This window comes from Manis pentadactyla, chromosome 3 (genome assembly GCF_030020395.1).
Source record: "Manis pentadactyla isolate mManPen7 chromosome 3, mManPen7.hap1, whole genome shotgun sequence".
NCBI lineage: Eukaryota > Metazoa > Chordata > Mammalia > Pholidota > Manidae > Manis > Manis pentadactyla.
The window spans coordinates 102,637,350-102,657,745 of NC_080021.1; the positions used below are offsets into that span (position 1 = coordinate 102,637,350).

A 20,396-nucleotide genomic window follows, 5' to 3' on the forward strand; every position below is an offset into this window, starting at 1 on the left:
TACTCAAATGCTTCAAAAGAGATCTTTATTCATGAGATTGAAGAACACCTTAAGAAAAGGGCTACAAACTTGGCCAACTGTGGCTCATGGAATTAAGTAGTCTTTTCCAAGGGTTCAGGTCTTTGAAGTGAGAAGCCAAAGTTTCTAGGTCTACAAATTTTTTAAGTTATGTCAAAATTTCAACTTTTTAGACTATGTTCACATTTATATTTTGTTACATTACATTCACCTCTTCCAACATATCAGAGGAAAAAGAACTACTGATCTGAAGAAATGTGAATCGTTTCTCTTGTGTAATCACAGATTCCAATATTTAGACAAGTGTGACACAGGTGGACCTCAGCCTGATCCACATGTTGACATGACACCAGACAGGAGAGTTCTGTTATGAAATGGATTCAAGAGGAATTATGTGTTTTGTTTTTGCTCCAAATAAGGTAAAATACTTATACATTATGGTTAAATAGCTTATAAAAAACAGGTGAATTTTAAGAGGTGACTCTCTGGAAATGACAAAGAAAACAAGACTGTAAGCCTTTTCAGGGCAGGAATCTTTCTGCGTTTCACAAACATTTTATGGAATGGTATGGGTTGAAATAAATGAAGAAAGAAACCATTGCTGCATCCATAATGCCAGGTGCAGTGCCAGATACAGAGCAGAGGCTTTATAAATGCTTGTGAAATAGGGGGATAAGTAATAATTAGATAATACACTGAAGATGAGAAGGATGAAAGAGATGAGACAGTTATTAAGACAGGCTGATGTAAACCACAGTTAAATTTTGCTGGACTGTGTGTGTGCACATGTATGTATGCACACATGCAAAAAGGCTTCAAATACTAGAAAACCCCAGAAAATAATACACAAGCTGCCTCATGACGAGATCATTACAGATGAGGAGTTCAGAGACCCCTTCTGATGGTAATGAACAAGAGGTTTTATCCTTTAGGAACTTTGATTCTTATGTCTTAGGGTGGGAATTTTCCTACACTGGAAAAATAACTGGCAGAATAGGCTACAATTTTCTTTCTGAGAATGTGGCCACAGTTATTCAGATACCAAGAAAACAGTTATCTACCACAAAAGTATGTTTGTATTTTGAGACACCACCTTGGTATTGTGCCTGCTGGGAAAGGCGAGAAGCATTTGTGCTCAGACCTTAACATTCTCAGATCTCTCTAGGGGAAGAATTGATCTTATTATGTTCCCAACCAATTTATCCTTCCAAAATATGTGATTTGTTTTAATAAGTACTATGTGGTTTTCTTATTTATATATATAGTTATATATATGATTGATATATACAAATAATATTTGTGTAAATATTTACATACATGTATGTATTTATATATGTATATACACATACACGTATAGTATATACATAATATATTTTTTAAATCCTGCATAATTCTGTCATGCTTAGGAACTTAAGAGATAATCTGAGGACAAAATAATTTTGGTGCTGGTATTTGAATTCAAATTCTGCAAACTTTCTCCCTCACTTTGAGACAATAGGTCTTATACCATTATCTAATGTTTACTTTCCTTTTGAAAACTTCCTAAAGGCAGATTCTGAAAAAACAAACAAGAAATTTTGCCTTTCTTTATACATAGACACTTAGTCATTTGTTTTCTTTCCTTGAAGAAATAGCTGGCAACTAAAACTGGTACTTTTCCCTTAATCAAAAACTGTTCTCAAAATGCTGGAGTCCTTCGTTATCACCTCACATTGCCTGAGAAACATAGTTTATTTTCCTTTTGGCTTTTGATAGAACAACTGAGTATTTTTAAGGATACCAAGAGGGGACATTAGCATGAATGCAGGATCAGTTGGCAAGAAAAAATGACCCTAAAAATGTGAGGTCATAGGAGATGTATTACATCTCCGTTTTGTATTTTTTTCTCCAAAATTGTTATTTTTAAATGAAGAAGAAATGAGCCAAGCTTTTAAAGTGGTACTTGGTTGATAGAGTCTGATTTCATTAATCTATGAAGGAAATTTTAGAGTTGGAAGTTCTAAGTGAAAACATCAGCTTTGTTTTGAGTGTGGATTTGAACTTTGGGCTTAGGTGAGCAGGGTGCTGGGAGGAGAGAAAAAGTGGAAACTTCCTAGAAGATGGAGAGGCAGACAGGAGGGGAAGGACAACAGGAAGAGCAGTGACAGCACTAGGTTAAAGAATCACCAGAGTCATTTCACAGAAGTCTCCACGGCCACCCAACCACCACTATTTCATAAGCTGTGAGCCTTCTGATCTGCTACCTTCTTGCTTTTTCATCTTGTAATACACTGAGGCTGAAGCCTGTTGCTGACAATGCCATTGGAAAATTTTATTTTGGAATTAAAAAACATTTACTGTTTTAGAATACTTCTGGACAATGAGCATTGCCATAAAGAATTTCCAAATAAATGAGAAACATGGGAATGTACAACTAACAGTTGTATGAAAAGATTACAATTGCTCAAAAGGGATGCTCTCCTTAAATGTGACCAAAAACAATGTAGAACACAAAAGAATTTTAAAGTGTAAACCTCTTTTGCAAAAAAGTCAGAGCAGGGTCAAATGAGAAGTGAAAGAATCGGGGAAGATGTTTATAATATATCTGCCTGATCAAATGTGATTATTTTTCAGTGCTTACATGAATGCCTGGCACCTAGTAAAAAAATAAATATTCATCATTATTATTGACTCTAATTCATAACAGACTTGCATAAATGAATAATGAAACCATAAACATTCCAATAAAAAGGTTATAAATAGGCAGTTCACATAAAAATAAATAGCTGTGACCAATAAATATATGAAAACATATTCAACCTCATTAATCATCAAGGGAATACAAACGGAAGGAAAAATCAGATATCATTTTGACCTTTCAAATTGGGAAAGGTGAAAAGATTAGTCCTAGACAGTGTTGGGTAGAGAGCAAAGGGCCAAGAACCCAGTACTCTGTTTGTGGGATTATACTTTGGCACAGTTATCTTGGAAGGTAGTTTGTTGATATGTCTGACAATGCAAACCTTTGACCAGCCAGCATTTGCACTTCTAGGAATTTTTCCTGAGGATATACTGAACAGTTGTGCAATGTGTCAAATAAAAGCTAACATTCTAAATGTTTTAAATATATGAATTCCTTTGTTATAAGAACCCCATGAGATGGATACTTTAATTATTCCCACTTAAAATGAGAAAAATGAAGTCCAGAGAAGCTAAATACAGTAGGTGGCAAGGCCAGGTTTTAAAACCCAGGTGCTCAGCAGCAGAGCCCACACACTACTACTTATTTTACCATAATGCCTCCCAGGAGCATATCTACAGGTTAATTTTTCTCTTTTTAAAATATTTTAAATTAGTGTGTATTTTACACACAGTAAATCTCATCCTGTTTAGGATCTTGTTCTAAGAGCTTTGATAAATGTATCCAATCCTGTAACCACCACTATAATCAAGATGTAAAATAATTCCATCACCCAAAAATGTCACTCACGCCATGTGGTAATCAAGCCTACCCTTACCCCAGCCCCACCCACAAATCTGTTTCCCAGAATGTCATATAAATGAACATATAGTATGTAGGGGTCTAGCTTCTTTCACTCAACTTAGTGCGTTTGAGAGTCATTCATGATGTTGTGGTGTTTCTGAAGTTCATTCCTTTTCACTACTGAGTAGTATTCCACTGTGGGGGTGGCCCACAGTTTGTTTGTCCATTCCTGGCTAAGGGATGTTCAAGTTGTTTCCAGTTTTTGGAAGTCACTCTAAACATTTGTGTGCAGGTTTTTGTGCATCTACAGGCCAGATGTGACTTGTAAATTCTCTCATTGAATCTCTCTAACATCTTTGAAGGCTTCTTTTAAATGCAGTATTGTATTTCAAGTAGAAAATTACTGGAGTGTAAAAAGTAGGAATTCTAAATTCCAGTTTGCTTTGCCACTGGCTGGCTTCCTAATGACTCTGCACAAGTCGCTATTCATTGGCACCTGTCTGGTGAAGTCTTCAAGTTTCCCCACATGAAAGCTGAGAGTTCAGTAGAATTGGCTGGGGTCACAAGATCATACTTCCTCTGCAATGATTTACAATCCAGGACTCTCCTTTGCCTCTTGAGTTAGCTCTGCTTTTGCAGGGTTTGCATCGCTTCTTGCCTCCATTATGGGATGGTCAGTTTCTGGCCTTCGCCCTGGCTTAACCAGAGTTGGGCATCAGATCTGCTCACCTTCACAACTCTGTTGCCTGAGCTCATCATCCACAGACTTCTGGCTCCTGTCATGGCATTACTGATGAGCTGATGGCTCACAGCATCTCCTCCAGCTGCTCCTCACCATCCGGGGTCCCTCTCTGCTAAGCCCCTTCCTATAGCATACATGTTCTTAAAGACAGGTTGTCCAGCATAGTTGTTTACCTGGACCCTTCCGGGGTCTGCTCGTTTTCATATAGGGATGATATTAAGAGAAATGTCAGGATTAAAGATGGTGTGTACAACAATGGCATTAAAGGTGGTGTGTAAATATGGTGATGTTGACTTGCAAGTAGGTTAAAAAATTGGCTTAAATGTTTGGCACTGGAAAAACCACTCATGTCTGTGGGAAGCAGACATTTAAATAAGTCTTCTTGAGTTTGGCAAATGTGTGAATCTAAAAATAGAGGCTGCCTTTCTTCCTTGCTTTTTTATTGCAACATGCAAAGTATTACTGAGAGGAAGGTTATGAGTTGAGGAAGAAATGTTTGAAAAAAAATGTGATTTTTATCCCAGAAAGTAATAATCCTAACAATCTGTCTGAAATACTTCCAAATGAACTCTGAAGAAAAACATTTATGAACTGGAACATAGTATTAGGTTGCAACATTCTAATTTAGAGAGGGTTTATTTTTCTTTAAAAAAATCCCACAAAAAATAAGAATGAAATATCAAATGATGAGTCTGCCTTGTGAAAACAGTTTTCTATATGTAATTAGCATCCTGGGGCTGCAGGAATTACCCCTCTACTGTTGCTTGATGCTTTCCTCCTTTCATTCTAGATCCCGGTATCAAAGGCATTTCACTTTATTCTTGTTGTGCCACACTTACAGTGTGTGTGCTGTCCAGTTAGTTGCTAAAAGTCTTAGAGAAAAGTTTTTTTCTTTAGGACCAGTCCCATTTATAAGTGGCTGCCTATTGGGAATAAGATTTCACAGTCTCCAGAAAAGCCTTGTATCTTACAAGACACATCCCTTACATTCAGCCAGGCATATAAAACCTAATGATTAGAAGCTTGTGGGACTTTGTAAATTTGCTCAGTGTTATGGCCTAATTTCTGTCTTTCCCTTGAAGTTCATATGTTGAAGACCTAACCCCAGTACTTCAGAACTCTGAGGAAGTCACCCCTCTGGGATACTGTGACTCTATTTGGAGATAGGGTCCTTAAAGAAGTGATTAAGATGAGGTAATTAGGGTGAGGTCAAATCTAATATGACTAAAAGCAGAGGAAATTTGGACACAGGCACACTCAGAGAGAAGACCATGTGAGGACACAGAGAAGATGGCCGTCCACAAGCCAAAGGCAGGCCTCAGAGAGAACTACCCCGTCCACACCTAGATAGCTTCCAGAACCTTGAGGAAATACATTTCTGTTGTCTGAGCCACCCAGTGTGTGGTGCTTTGTTCTGGCAGCCTAGCAGATAAACACTAAGATACAAATATACAGAGGTGCAAGGGAAGTAGGACAGGAAGGGAAGAATACTTACACAGCGATTCCCTTACACTAGGCACCCTCATTTAATGATTGAAGTATTCAACCTGCCATGACCCAAGTCCTGTCCTAGCTGCCAAGGATTCAGCAGAGAGCGAGCTGACGCATTCCCTGTCCTCAGAGCACTTAGAGTCTATCAATTAGCTCTCCAAGGCGGCTTGTTGAAAATGCAGGCCAGCATCCACTGCATCAGAGTTCCTGGCTGTAACCTACTACCCCAGGACCACTTACACCCTGGTGAAAATACAGATGTTAGATCCTTCCCCACCACACATTTGAGAAAAGGAAATAGTGTAAGTTTCTGCAGTTGATGTGGAAGAACAACTGGGGACAGAGAAAAGGAAGCCAGGGATGAGAGGCACTGAGCATCCACCAGATGAGCTTCACCTACTTCACAATACAGCTGAGGTCTGGCCCGACCCTGACCTTTCCGTTGTACACTCATGCTCTCATGAATTTCCATTAGGGTTGGTAGTTTTTAGGAAACTGGCTACTAATAATGTCATCATAGGAAAATGTAAGAAAATATAAAATAATGGTCAGATAAAGAGAAGAGCATCACTGAACAGTGTTAACAAATAGGCAGAAGTGAAGAGGATTTTGCTGTTGTGTTAGTTATTTTGTAAATCTCTCATTCCTCCTCTCCTAGGAGACTTTAGGCCTAAGTTACCTGAGTCATCATCTTAAAGCACAGGCCTAGGTCTGGCTTGAAGAGCCTGGATCTCTGCATTAGAGCTAGTTCCTCATCTCTCCCACCTCCATTCAGTAGGAGGTATTAAGAAATAACAATAATTGACTATGTAGAGTTCTTTACAGTTTGCAGATTGCATCCTGCCAACAGTCCTGAGGAGTGGAGTAGCTGAGGTTCAGAGATAGAAGTGGTATGTCCAGGGCAACAAAACTGATGAAGATGGGTAAAGAAATGAGAACATGGGCCCTCTGACCCCAGTTTGGTGCTATTACTATCACACTGGCTACTGGGTCTTCTGATCCAGCAGTTTGAATGGCTATTGATATGTAAATTTCCAGTGAATACAGTTAGGGTCAGGGGTTCTGATTTTCAAGAATAAGTGTACCACCTTGAGTGGAGCTTCCCAACACCCCAGGAGAGAATGCCAGAGTATGTTTCAAAGGGAATCATTACCTCTACGTACATTTGCATTCTCATTCTGCTCAGGAATAAAATAGTTTACTGGATTGAAGTGGAGTTGGAAGATAGTGGCCAAGTAAAAACAGAGGGGAGCAACAGTTTATATGCCTAGGTGTGTAGCTGTGAGGAAATTGGTTTATTCATTCATTCATTTATTCTCACTTGTTCATTCAACATGTATTTACTAGGAGCCAGCTACTGCTTTGGGCACTAGGGATTCCAGAGTGAGCAAAACCAAACCTAGTCTTGCCCTCTTCTAAAAAAGTGTCTGGTCTAAGGAGGCAAAAGAGACATTTATCAAATAATCACACAACTGAGTAATTTCAATTTGAGATAAATGTTTTTAGTGAAAGATCAATGGTCAGGGAAGGCTTCCTGAGGAAGTGACATTTGAACTGAGTTCCTAGTGGGAAGTGAACTCCCGGGAAAATGTCCAGGGTGTGCAAAGACAGAAGGGATGCTTCAAATGAATTACATTAAAAGATGGCTTTTAAATCACATATTAATAAATTTAAAATGACTTACAGAAGGACATGCAGTGGGAGGTCATAAATAATGCAGAGGCTCTAAGTCCAGGAGAACTTCCTCCCACGCCTCTACATCCTGCCCCCCGCCCCCCACCCATGAAAGGACATGGCAAGGCAGCACATTTTTATTAACTATATTTTTACAAGTAAGATCAAGTACAAATGATATCCTGTCATATTTACTATTGCCTTGGGTTTCAAAGAAAAGCCAGCTTTTCTATAATTGAGTGTTTGGAAGGTAGTTAGTTCAAACTTAAATGGACAGATTCCCTGTTGCTGGTCCAGCATGTAAGAAGCTTGGAAGTTGCCACTCCATCCTAACAAAAAGTAAAAAGTTGAACAAACTGAAAAACAACAACTCTTCTTAAATCTATAAGAGAAGTAAGATCACAGGGCAAACTACTGTCCAGATTGGATAGACTGACAGGCAAGTAGAGACTGGAGAGAACCACTTACTGGAGCAGCAAGCTCTGGGAGCCCGTGCCAGGGTCCTGGAACTGGAAGTCACCAATGACGTGCGGGAGGGGTAATGTGGACAACTCTCGGAATTAAAAACTCCAGGGGCGTCCAGTTACTGGATGGGGAGGGAGGCACACTTTTGTGAGTTTTACCTCCCAAATCTTTACCACATCTTCACAGTGAATATTAGAGAAAAATCCCCTTGCACTTCTGGCAGGAGGAGGGAAGAAGGAACCATTTGATATATGCCAAAACATTCCATTCTTCTTAATACAGTCTGCCCCCAAGAAAAACTAAACCAGAATCCAAACTGCTCGAATATTATAAGAGTCTAACTGACCTGGGAAAAGGAAATTCCTGACTTCACCTATTCTTGATATCCTGTCCCACCTAAAGAGGGATAAAACTGAGAAGCATGTATGAAGTCTATAGTCCAGAGTCATAGGCTCACTAAAAGACTGAGACCTAATCATAGACTATCAAACACGTTGCCTCACCCAACACCTATGGCCACATTACTACTTATAGTACTTTCTTTTACTCAGTGCATCATGCCTGGCTATCAAAAACAATATTGTAAGACATACTAAGAGGCAAAAAACATGGTAGGAAGAGACATAGTAAACTTCAGAACCAGACTCAGATATGTCAGGCATGTTGGAATTATCAGACTGGGAATTTAAAGCAACTATGATTAATATGTCAAAGGCCCTAAGTGGATAAAAGTAACACACAAGAACAAATGCACCAGGTAAGGAGGAAGATGAAAATTCTCAGAAAGAACCAAAAAGAAATTATATAGATAAAAAACACTGTAACAGAAATGAAGACTATTTGATGGACTTATTAGTAGCCTGGACACAGCTGAAGAAAAAAATCTCTGAGCTAGAAGATATATCAATAGAAACCTGCAAAATTGAAAAGCCAAGAGAAAAGAGTGGGGAAAAAAAAAACCAGAACAGAATATCCAAGAACTGTATGACTACACAAGGTGTAACATATATGTAATGGGAATATCAGAAGAAGAAAGAGAGGAACAAAAGAAATATTTACACAATAATGATGGAGAATTTTCCCAAATTAATGTCAGGCAGTAAAACAAAGATCCAGGAAGCTCAGAGAACACCACATAGGATAAATGCCAAAAAAACCACATCATTTTCACACAACAGAAAATCAAAGATAGAGGAAAAATCCTGAAAGAAGCCTTTTTGGTGCTTACCTGTAGAGGACCAAAGACAAGCATTACACCCGACTTTCCCTAACAACCATGCAAGCAAGCAGAGGGGAGTAAAGTATTTAAAGTGTTGAGTGAAAAAATCCCACAAACCCCAAATTCCTTAACCAGCAAAATTATCCTTCAAAAGTGAAGGAACAACAAAGACTTTTCTCAGACAAATAAAAATCAAAGGAATTTATTGATAATAGTCCTACCTTCAAGAAATGTTAAAATAAGTTCTTTAGAGAGAAGGACAATATATGTCAGAAACTCAGATCTATATAAAGAAAGGAAGAGACTGGAGAAGGAAAAAGTGAAAAAATAAAAACTCATTTTTCTTACCTTTAATTGATCTAACATATAACAGTTCAAGGTAATAATAGCAATCCATATTTGACTATGAATGCATATATGTATGTATATATTCTAATATATAATGCATATATAAATAGTATATATTTTTATATATAGTATATAATATATATTTTATATATAAATAGTGTATATACTTTTTACTTATACATTGCACACACAGATTGTGTGTGTGTGTGTGTGTGTGTGTGTATGTGTGTGAGAAACATAAATGTATGACAACAATGATACAAAGGTTAGGAAGGAAGATTAGTGTTAGATATTATAAGGTAAGCACAATACTTGTGAAGTGGTATACTGCTATTTGAAAATGGACTTGGATTACTTGCAAAAGTATATTGTGAACTCTATGGCAGCCACTAAAAAAAAAGGTTTAAAAAAATGTACACTAAGAAAGGAGAATAAAAGGGAATCATATAAAATGCTCAATTAAAATACAAAAGGCAGAAAAAGAATGAAAGACAAAAATAGAAGCAAAGAACAAAGGAAACAAATAGAAAACATTAATAAATATGGTAGATCTTCATCTAACTATATCAACAATCACTTTGAACTTCAATGGCTTTAAATATACCAATTAAAAGACAGAGATTGTCAAAGTGGATCAAAAACAAGACCCAACTATATGGTGTTGTACAAGAAACGCACTTTAAATATAAAGACACAAATAGATTAAAATTAAATGGATGGGGAAAGGGGAAAGATATACCATGGTAACACTAATCAAAAGAAAGCAGGAGTAGTTATATTGATTTCGGACAATAGATTTCAGAATAAGGGAAGTTATCAGAGATTAAAGAGGGGCACTACATAATGATAAAGGGGGAAATTCCCCAAGAAGACCATGATCCTTAACATATATGTGCCAGTTAACAGAGTGTCAAAATTCACAAGGCAAGAACTAATAGAAATGCAAAGAGAAATAGATGAATCCACTATTATAGTGGAAACCTTAACACTCCTTTATCAGAAATGGAAAGATATAGCAGGCAAAAAACCAGTAAGGACATAATTTAACTCAACAATACCATCAATCAACCGGATGTAACTGACATCCATAGGCTGCTTCATCCAAGAGCAGAAGCATGAACACGTTTCTCAGGTTCGTAGGGAACATTCACCACGACAGACCTTATTCTGGGCCATAAAACACACCTTAAAATTTTTTAAAGACTGGAAATTATACCATGTCTGGTCTCAGATCACAGTGGAGTTAAACTAGAGATCAGTAACAGAAAGATAGCTGGAAAAATCCCAAAATACTTGGAGTAAATAACATACTTCTAAAAAACAGATAGGTCAAAGAAGAAAACTCAAGAGGTATTAAGCAATATTTTGAACTAAATGAAAATGAAAACACAATTTATCAAACCAAGGAAATTTATAGTATCAAATGCATGTTAGAAAAGAAGAAAGATATAAGATTAATAACATAGGCTTCCACCTTAGGAAACTAGACAAAGAAGGGCAAATTAAATCCAAAGTAAGGAGAAGAAGAGAAATAAGATTTAGATCAGAAATCAGTGAAACTGAAAACAGAAAATCAATAGAGAAAATTAACAAGGGCATAAACTGGTTCTTTGAAAAGATCACTGTAATTGATAAGCCTCTAGCCAGGCTAAATAAGACAAAAATAGACAAGATCCAAATTACTAACAATATAAGATGGGACATTATTGTTCCATGGACATTAAAAGGAATACAACTCTCTGCTCACCAAATCTGATAATGTAGAGGAAGTGGAATAATTCCTTGAAAGACACAATCTGCCAGAACAAGAAAAAATAAGACAACTGGAATAGCCTATATCTATTAAATAAATTGAATCAACAATTAGTACTATTCCAAAACAGAAAGCATAAGACCCCTACCAAAGATTTAACAAATTATATGGATTCTCTACATCTTCTCTTCCAGAAGATAAAAGCAGAGGGGATACATTCTAACTCAGTCTGTGAGGCCAGCATTGCCCTGATATCAAAACCAGACAGACATTACAGGAAAACTACAGACCAGTATCATGAACAGAGATGCAAAAATTGTCAACAAAATATTTGCAAATTGAATCCAACATTGTATAAAAAGATTTATACATTATAACCCTAATGCAACATTTGGAAATCATTTAATGTAATCCATTATTTTCATTTCTACTTTATGACACTGCTGAATTCAAGTCTAGGAACTCTTTCAGTTGACTTAATTAATTCCATTTAATCTAAATTTGTAAGATATTTTTATAAGAAATGTAATATTCTAATTTTTCATGTGTTCATGAAAGTATGAAAATCTTGCTCAGTAAGAACATAATGTTTTGCTTTTCATAGAAACTTGAGTAGCGTTTGAGAAGTAAAAATAAACATTAACTATAAAGTTCAGCTAAACTTCAAATCAATTTCAAGGGGTTCAAGATTTGATTAAAATACTTTATTCCTTCAGTTAAAGCCACCCTTTTATTTCTTCTCCTGCATAGGTTCTTGCTCAGTTGTTCACTTACACACACACAACACTCATTGAAACAGATGATGGGCCATTTTATTTCATTTGGTATGATTTTCTGAGGCAGCTTCATAATATAATCATCATTTATTAGGGGCCTGAATGAGACAATGATAGTTTTGGCATTCTGCCCATGTTTCCCTCTAGTTTTTATTGCCTTAAGATTTTGACTCAACAAACCTGTACTTCCCCTCCCCCCCTCCAATGTCTGGGTTTCACTTTTAGCAGATGGCCTTGTTATACAATCATGTTTAATGGGATTAGACTAGATCTTTGAATTTTAGGGATTCCTAACTATCACAGATGTTTCTTCTCTGAAATGCTTTCACTCAATGTATACAAGACACTCTTCTGGTCAGCCCTAGTTTTCCAGTGAGCATGAGTATTAAAACCTGAACACATCTATATTTTGAATAGGAAAAAGAATTTTGGTGCCACAAAACAAAATACTTAAGAGTTCTATGTATGTATGTGTGCTGATGACAATATTTATTGTAAGAAGTCTAAAAAATTAAGTGGTTAAACTAGATGTTAGGAAATTATTCCAAATATTTCTATACTAGAATCTCTATATTTCTGTTAACAATACTGCCCCACGTCTGTCCATTATATCATACTTTTCCTGGGTACATGGGATCAAAATTCCAGTCATCTTAACATCACCCCCACCTGCTCTACCTTCATCACAGCCAGTCCTCAGTCCCTTCCTTTCAACTGTTGTCATCACCCTACTTCAGGCATAATTTATATGAAATTAAATACCTTAAAGAGCTAAAAGGTTAAGAGGGAAGAGCGCTTTCCATTCCTGGCACCCAGTAAATCACAGCAGTGAGAAATGGGAGAAGTCCCCATGCCTTTTTCCCACTTAGGGGTGGGAGGTAGGATGGAATGAGTGGTGGAATTACATCATAGCAGGGTAGCAACCTTATGTTATTAGCAGAAGCTTCTGGAGTGGGTCCAGCAACAGGATTTTTATGAGTGGCTCTCATAAACATCAGGGTCTCCATAGCCGTTCTTACTCTCATATTCCTATTTGTCTGGGGCATGGGAAGCAAATGTAGACTATAAATTAAGATTGGGGATCATGGAAATTAAATAAGCACAAGAAAATAATAACATCTAATGTGCCTAAGAAAAAAATACCTCCAAAATACAGTCTTGTTTTAAAAATTGATTGAAGAGCTGCCATTTATTATGTTCGGCATGATCTCATTTTAATGTAAACACACCATCTCATTTCACATGGTATAAACAATATTATTTCATCTTTTTCCAATGTATTATTATCCAATTTTACAGATACGGGAATTGAAGTTCAGAGAGGTTAAGAAATTGTCTTGCTCTTACACAGCCAGAAAGCAGCCTACTATTAATGGGACGTACTGAATCAGGATCTGTGCTCTAATAAGATGCCTGAGTAATCCATATGTTCATTAAAGTGGGGGGAATTTGCTCTAGGTTCTTAGTTCCCAGTTTGTCTGTACATTGGCATTACCCAGGTTACTTGAACATATTACTGTGGTGTGAGTTCCATCCCGGATATTCTGATTTAACTGGTCTGGAGGGTGACCTGAGCATATGGATTTTTTAAATTTCCCCAGGTGATTCAAAGTGCTGCCAAAATTGACAACCACTGCTTACTGAGGTTGAACTAGATACAGCCTAGAATCAAGTCAATTTGTCAAGTGCATTTGAAACTCAGAGAAGGCACAGTAATCTGAAGGCTGAGCCCTTTTGATTATAAAGAGCAGGCTTCCAGAAAGAAAGAAAAATTTATTTCTTTTTAAGTTCTGGAAAGTACTGGTTTGGAAAATCACAAGATTGACCATAGAGGACTAGAACACAGAGTTTATAAAATGAGCTATAGAGTTTGGAAAGCATGCCGCCAGATAACCTTTGGGAGAAAAGAGGGCTTATGCTTCTTTTCCAGGCAAAACCTATGCAAACTGCAACTCCTTTTAGGTGCTGAAATAACAAGATGCACTGGTGGAAAATTAGCAATTGCTAAAGCCACTCTGTCCATTGAGTTCCATGGTATTAAGAGAAGAATGTAACAAGCACAATGTATAGCAATAATTTTCTGAAATAATTGTTTATCTAAAATTGCAATCCAGGAGTTGAATTTCATTAATCATCCTGACATATCTGGGGGAAGAAATCACATAAGGGACCTCATTTTTGGATTATTTAAAAACAGAATATATTATATAGGAGCCCCCTACACCAAACAAATCAAAGCTGACCATCATTGATTAGGTTAGTATACTATAACCTGAGAAAATAAATTTAACTTGATGCTCTTGAAATCCCTGTAGGTAGGACACATTCATATAAAATATAATACTAAATCCATTTTGAGTCCACCACAGCATCTCCATTAGTGCCATAAAAGATTTCTGGCAAATTCATAAGAATATGTTGCAGTATCCTTTTTGTCTAACCCCAGTGGGGAACAGAAAGTCAAAGAATTGAAATTAGTGATGTATATTTAGGTAGTCAGTTTATTGGAATGCTGCCCCAAACCAGGAAAACTCTACATATGGAAAATACCCAAATAGAGGAGAGGTGAGATAGGGTTTTAGTAAATAGTTGAAGCTGTCAGTTAACTATTAATGATTTCTAATTATTTATTGAAACCATCTTAAAATTAGCAACATAAAAGTAAAAATTGAACCGTAAAACCAAGAAGTTGAATGTTCTCTGCTAAAGATCCTAATTGCTGAAACAATCCTTTAAGACAAATCCATGTTTCCATACAGCATACACAAAACATGAATTATCTCGCTGTGCTGTATGGATTTACATGAGTCCTCAATATGAATGAGGTGATCAAGAACAGTTTATTATCTCTATCATGAACCAGTTCTTTTTGCTTCACTTTAAAATATTTAATCTCTTTTTGGAAAATCCCCAAAATGTGGTTGGAAAATATTTGTGTTCCAAAACATGAACTTTATGACAGAAATGTTGCATTTCATAAGTTAATAGGAACTATGGGCTCCAAAGGGGATTATAGGATTAAAATAAGTTGCTCTAAGCTATCTCTGATGCAAACTGTCTTTGTCAATGGAGACCAAATTACTGAGGGGTTTCTAATAAAAGCTTTTGTTGCAAAGTTGACAAGTTTTATGTCCAATACAGTTTTTTTAAGCCACCTTGCCTTTCTAACATTGTCTTTTGACAGGAAAGGGAGAGTGTTTTGTCTGTCTTCAAATTCTTGTGAAAGTCACTCTGGAATTGAACACATAAAAAACCTGTGCTGTGGTTAAGGTTGGCTTTGGCCTTTATGAGAGAACTCCTTACACACGATGCATTTTCCCCTAGAAAGGGGCTCTTTCTAGGAAGGGAAAAGAAAGAAAACCTTACCTGGGTAATCATTCTTGTCTATATCTGAATCTCCTCTTAAAGTAAAGCCAAATCCAGAAGGGATAGCCTGTGAGGCCCACACTCCTTGTAGAATTTGGGAAGCCTCAATATTTAAGCCATCCTTGTTCCCATTGTAAATGAGCACTTTGCCTCTTTGATCCTTGCCTGCAAAGGGTGCACCAATGGCAACGTCTATAAACAGAGACACATAAACATTTTTTTAAATAAAGGATGTTTTAGAAATAGAATTAAGTATAATTGAAGGGCAGTATTGTAAAGTCCAACGGGCTTCTTAAGTTTTCCATGAAAACTTTGTAGCACTGCAGCAACTATAAATTATTTGTTGTCTTTTATCTATCCAACAAAAACTTACCGAGTGACCACTATGTGTTGAATGCGGTGGGTACAATCAACATATAGTGAACTGACACTGATTTTAGAAAGTTTATATTCTAGTGCAGGTAACAGACAATTTGAATAAAGAAATAATCCAGAAAAGGTGGAAAGTGACAAATGCTATGTAAAGAAATCTTAAAAATATTGATGTGATGGAGAGTGATTGGATTTTTGAGGGTCAGATAAGGTGCCACTAAGGCGGATATTGAAACTGAAATCTAGGGACAAGGCAGAATGGGCCGTGTGAGGTCAGAAGGAAAGAGCACTCCAGGCAGAAGGAACTGCTGTGTGAAGTCCCAGAGGTGGAAGGAGCTTGGTCCACTTTAGGAACAGCCAGAGGGTGGTCTACCTGGGCACTTGTCATGTGGGGGGAGAGTGGGGTCAGATCGCCAGGCGGAGGAGGCCAGGTGAGGCACCTTTTCAGGGTCCTTAGGAGTTTCTTATTGAAGGAAATGAACAACCTGTTCCACAAAGATATTCTATCATTTAATGATTATGTCGCCCCCCCAAGGTAGGCAAGACCACTTTTTACTTGAGTTCACTGGGAAACCTTGAGACAGCCTTATTGCCCTACACCCACTTAGATGTAGCACTGAATGAAAATTAACTTCCACACATTGTATTCATCAGGATTGTTCTAAACAATACACGTGGAAACTTAATTTTACATAAAAAGAGCACCAATAACCCAATAACGTAATAGTCCACCAGAGTGGATGACCGTGTGTGTCCTCATTTTGTCATTCATTCACTTCTATTTTTTCCTAAGTAGGTCTGATAAGGCTAAATAAATTGTGAATCAATTTTGACTACATAACAAGGATCATAAATCCAGTTTCTCTTAACAAGTAAGTATAAACTATGTAAAAACTCAGATTATAGTAGAAAATAAAGATGCTGTAATTTGGAAGGTGGAAAGGGGAACTTTCTTCCCTTCCTGTAAATCTGTCCCTGGTTTCATCCCAGTTTGATTTACCCACCAAAACTCAGAGAGGCAGAACCCTTTATGTTGTTAAAAATGTTTCTCTCAGCTCTTAAAAATATCATTAAGGGTTTGAGAGAAAAGACACATAGAACAAAATGTGATGAAAAGGATGACTCCATAGATAATTTAGCATTATTTATTTTACTTGGTGCTCAGGAATTGGAAGTTTTTGAAAGCAGCCAATCAGTTAAAGATGAAATGGTCTTTTATTTTGTATTTCTCTGGAACCATGAACTTTTAACATGCATTTGTGTTTTATGTTACTTTAAATCACTAACCATACATTGTTGATACTTTTTTTTCTCAAAGAAATCATAAAAATACAGTAACCCTTGCCAAAGGTACTCATGAATACTGATCTGGTATAAATACTCCCTAGGCTATTTTGTTGGAACAAATTCCTGTTACTTCCTCAAACTTCAAGAAACCTACTGTACCTTGGTTTTTAATTTAAAGTCCTGAAGAAAATGTATGCAAAATTTTGTGTGAGCTTGCATGTTTTTCTGAGGATAGGGTACTTAGAAGGCATTCATAAAGTTCCTAACTTTAAGAAACCACAATCCTAACCTAAGAATTTAACAACACTTTACTGCAAACATTGAACTTGCCTTTAAGGTGAAGTCTGCACACCAATTCAAATTCAGCATAACCCATACATAACCCATATGGGTTAATCAGAAGGCAGTACCCGATTTATATAGCAACATGTATTATGTGTCTTGACTGTACATATAGTAGATTCTGTAGTTCTCTTTGAGGGGCTAAATCCAAATACCAATTTAAAAATAACTGCTGCATTTGTTTATAGCTGTTATATGACTCCCTAAATCAACGTGAGAAAATTTCCATGTAACATCTATATTTAGCCAAAGCATATCAACTTTAAATTGCCTTGAGATTTTTGATAGTTTATTAAAAACCAATTAATAACTGCACCACACACAGTTGTGAATACTTTAAGATGGGCATTATTTTATATAACAGTAACATGAGATTATGACACGTAAGTGATTTTCACACAGCGGTGTAAATTACCATTGTATCCGTCTTGGTTCAGGTCTCCTAAGTGTGCCACCGCGCTACCAAATCTCCCAAAAGCCTCAGCGCCTGTGAGGACCTGCGGGTCTGTGAAGACGAGAGCGCTCACTTGCAAATACAAGTACACTTGCCCTACTTCTCTAGGGTTGCTCTCAAACTCACGGTCCATAAAGAGAGGTGCCCCGATCAATACGTCATCCATTCTATAGGAAACAAAGAGAGGTTAATGCACTGGCAGACACGAGGTTCTTTTTGGTAATTTTTTTTTCTTTTTGGTACATTTTTAGCCAACTCGATGAATATATTTCCATTGGTATTTTTCCTTTTTCAAGAGACATCTTACAATCATCATATTTCTTTCATTGCTATGTTATGTCTATGGAGTAGAATGCTCTAAGAAAACAAGAGTTGTTAAGTTATCACATTGAACTTAACTATGTTAAAAATGACTATGTTGAAAAAACCTCAGATATCTAGCTTAGATTAATACTTAGTCTATAGGTACAGACCTGATCATCTACACTTGCCCTCTTACAGCACTAAATTATGCTTTCTATCTTTATCTTGCATCTACCTACCACTTCAGCATTTTATTTAAAAAAAAAAAAAGGGAGAAATGTGGGATTCACATATAAATCAAGTATAAAAATCAAATGAATAATCATATCTGACTTGATTGTTTATAGTTCATAAAGCGTGATCAAAACTGAAAGTTTCTGTGATATGACTGCCCTTGCACTGTTCACCATGTAAGAATTTATTCACCATGTAAGAACTTGTTCACCATGTAAGAACTTGTTCACTATGTAAGAACTTATTCATCATGTAAGAACTTGTTCACCATGTAAGAACTTATTCACCATGTAAGAACTTGTTCACCATGTAAGAACTTATTCACCATGTAAGAACTTGTTCACCATGTAAGAACTTGTTCGTTATGCTTCAGAAGATTGGAGATTGTTGAGAGTTAGGCTTGGGGTTGATTAATGATTGTGCATTGAGTCCCCTATACAGAATTTTATTGTTGTTAACAACCATTTGATGAATAAATATGAGAGATGCCCTCTCAAAAAAAAAAAAAACCTCAGTTATTTCACCCTTTTCATCTTTTTAGTGCATTTCCAGAAACTGTAGTTACACAAGTAAAAGATATCATAGACCTAAATGGGTTTTTCTAATAGTGGATTAGAGTTTGTCTACAATTTATATAGCTGTACTTTTAAATTATGAAGTTTTCTTGCAGTGTAAGTTTTAAAATAAATTTTGTCCTCCCCTTTCCTCTTGTTACCGCTATTTAACTGTTAAAACAGGTCAGAGAGGGTTATAGTACCAACTAGAAAGAAAACAAAATTTTCATCCCAAATGAAAATTTATATTTATTCTTTATAAATGTAGATATTATAGCACAAAGCTAGTAGCTAATTCTTAAGGTTTAAAAAAATTAAGGAAAAAAGCACCTATGCAAATTATTTAATGATAAAACTGTAACAGCCAGGAGAATAAAACAAAAGTGGCTAAAGGTATTTCCTTCACAGAGATGGATGAGCATGAAGAGTAGTAGAACAGAGATGTCTTAGCTATTTTGTGTTTTTTAAAAAATGTATGTATGTATTATTGTTTTAAATTTAAAGAAAAGTCACTTCAACCAGAATTCATAATTTGGTTGATACTAGTGACCTCTGCTAAAATTTGTCTGAAGACACCCCTATCCTGGGAGATGCAATAATCTGAAGAATGACCTTAGGCAGTAACACAAATCTGCATTTGACTTTGTGTCTATGTAGATCAGGTAACATATGGAAGTTTGCCAAGTAAACTAAAAATCTCATTAATCTAAAAGGCAGGAATGAGCTGGGAACAGTTACTGAGAAGAAACCTCCTTTAGGATCTGAACTATCTGTGAGGCATTCCAGCACTACTCTGACCTGTCCCCTCCTTCTCTGTGCTGTTCATTACTGTTTCTTTCTTAGTATGATTCAAGGAATGTCCTATGTAATGATTATATTTAAGCTATTGTGATAAGTGGTTTAAAGAATATAATGACTGTTAGTTCAACCCTGTTCCTAATTAATTATGAGAGGTCAGATTGCTACTTGTGTAACTATTAACAAGGCAGAGTGGAAAAAAGATGAGTGACTCAAACACCGTGCTGGAGACCCCCGACAGGAGAGAGAGCTGGCACCTGGAGAGGGCTGAGGAAGGCTTGTGGCGGGCATGGCACTGAGCCTGGGTGGGATTCTGACAGGTGAATCTAGAGGCAGGCTTTCCAGGTGGCAGTGCTGTGAGCCAAGGCAAATGTTCCTGAGTGGAGTCAGGGAACAGTGAGTGGCCTAGGTGGGTTCCAGCCGGAGGGATGCCAGTAATTTTAATTGGAAAAATAGAATATACAGAAGCTCTTAAATCTCTCTCTGTCTCTGTCTTTGTGTGCATCTCTTTCTCTCCAAATATGAACACACACACACATACACACAGGCTACACAGTAGTGTTTAGTGAATGATAGACATTATGAAGGCATCAGGCTTGAAGAGAACACATAGTATTTTCTCATTATAGTTGGATTGCTATACTTAAAATAATTTTCTTAAAAAATGTTATAAATTACATTTACTTAAAAAAAAAATGCCCATTGCTTGCCATCCTGCTGTGTGTTACAGGCTGAGA

General features: G+C 36.7%; 1 protein-coding gene across 5 annotated transcripts in view; it reads right to left on the reverse strand.

Moving 5' to 3' along the window:
* ITGA8 (integrin subunit alpha 8) overlaps positions 1–20,396 on the reverse strand; it is a 162,172-nt gene that overhangs the window by 82,442 nt on the left and 59,334 nt on the right. For all 5 annotated transcript variants that reach the window (XM_036908033.2, XM_036908031.2, XM_057498231.1 and 2 more), the window contains 2 exons: positions 17,732–17,937; positions 15,316–15,507 (listed from right to left, as the gene is read on the reverse strand). In XM_036908033.2, coding sequence (XP_036763928.2) covers positions 15,316–15,507; positions 17,732–17,937 — 398 coding nt within the window. The remainder of the gene's footprint in view (positions 1–15,315; positions 15,508–17,731; positions 17,938–20,396) is intronic.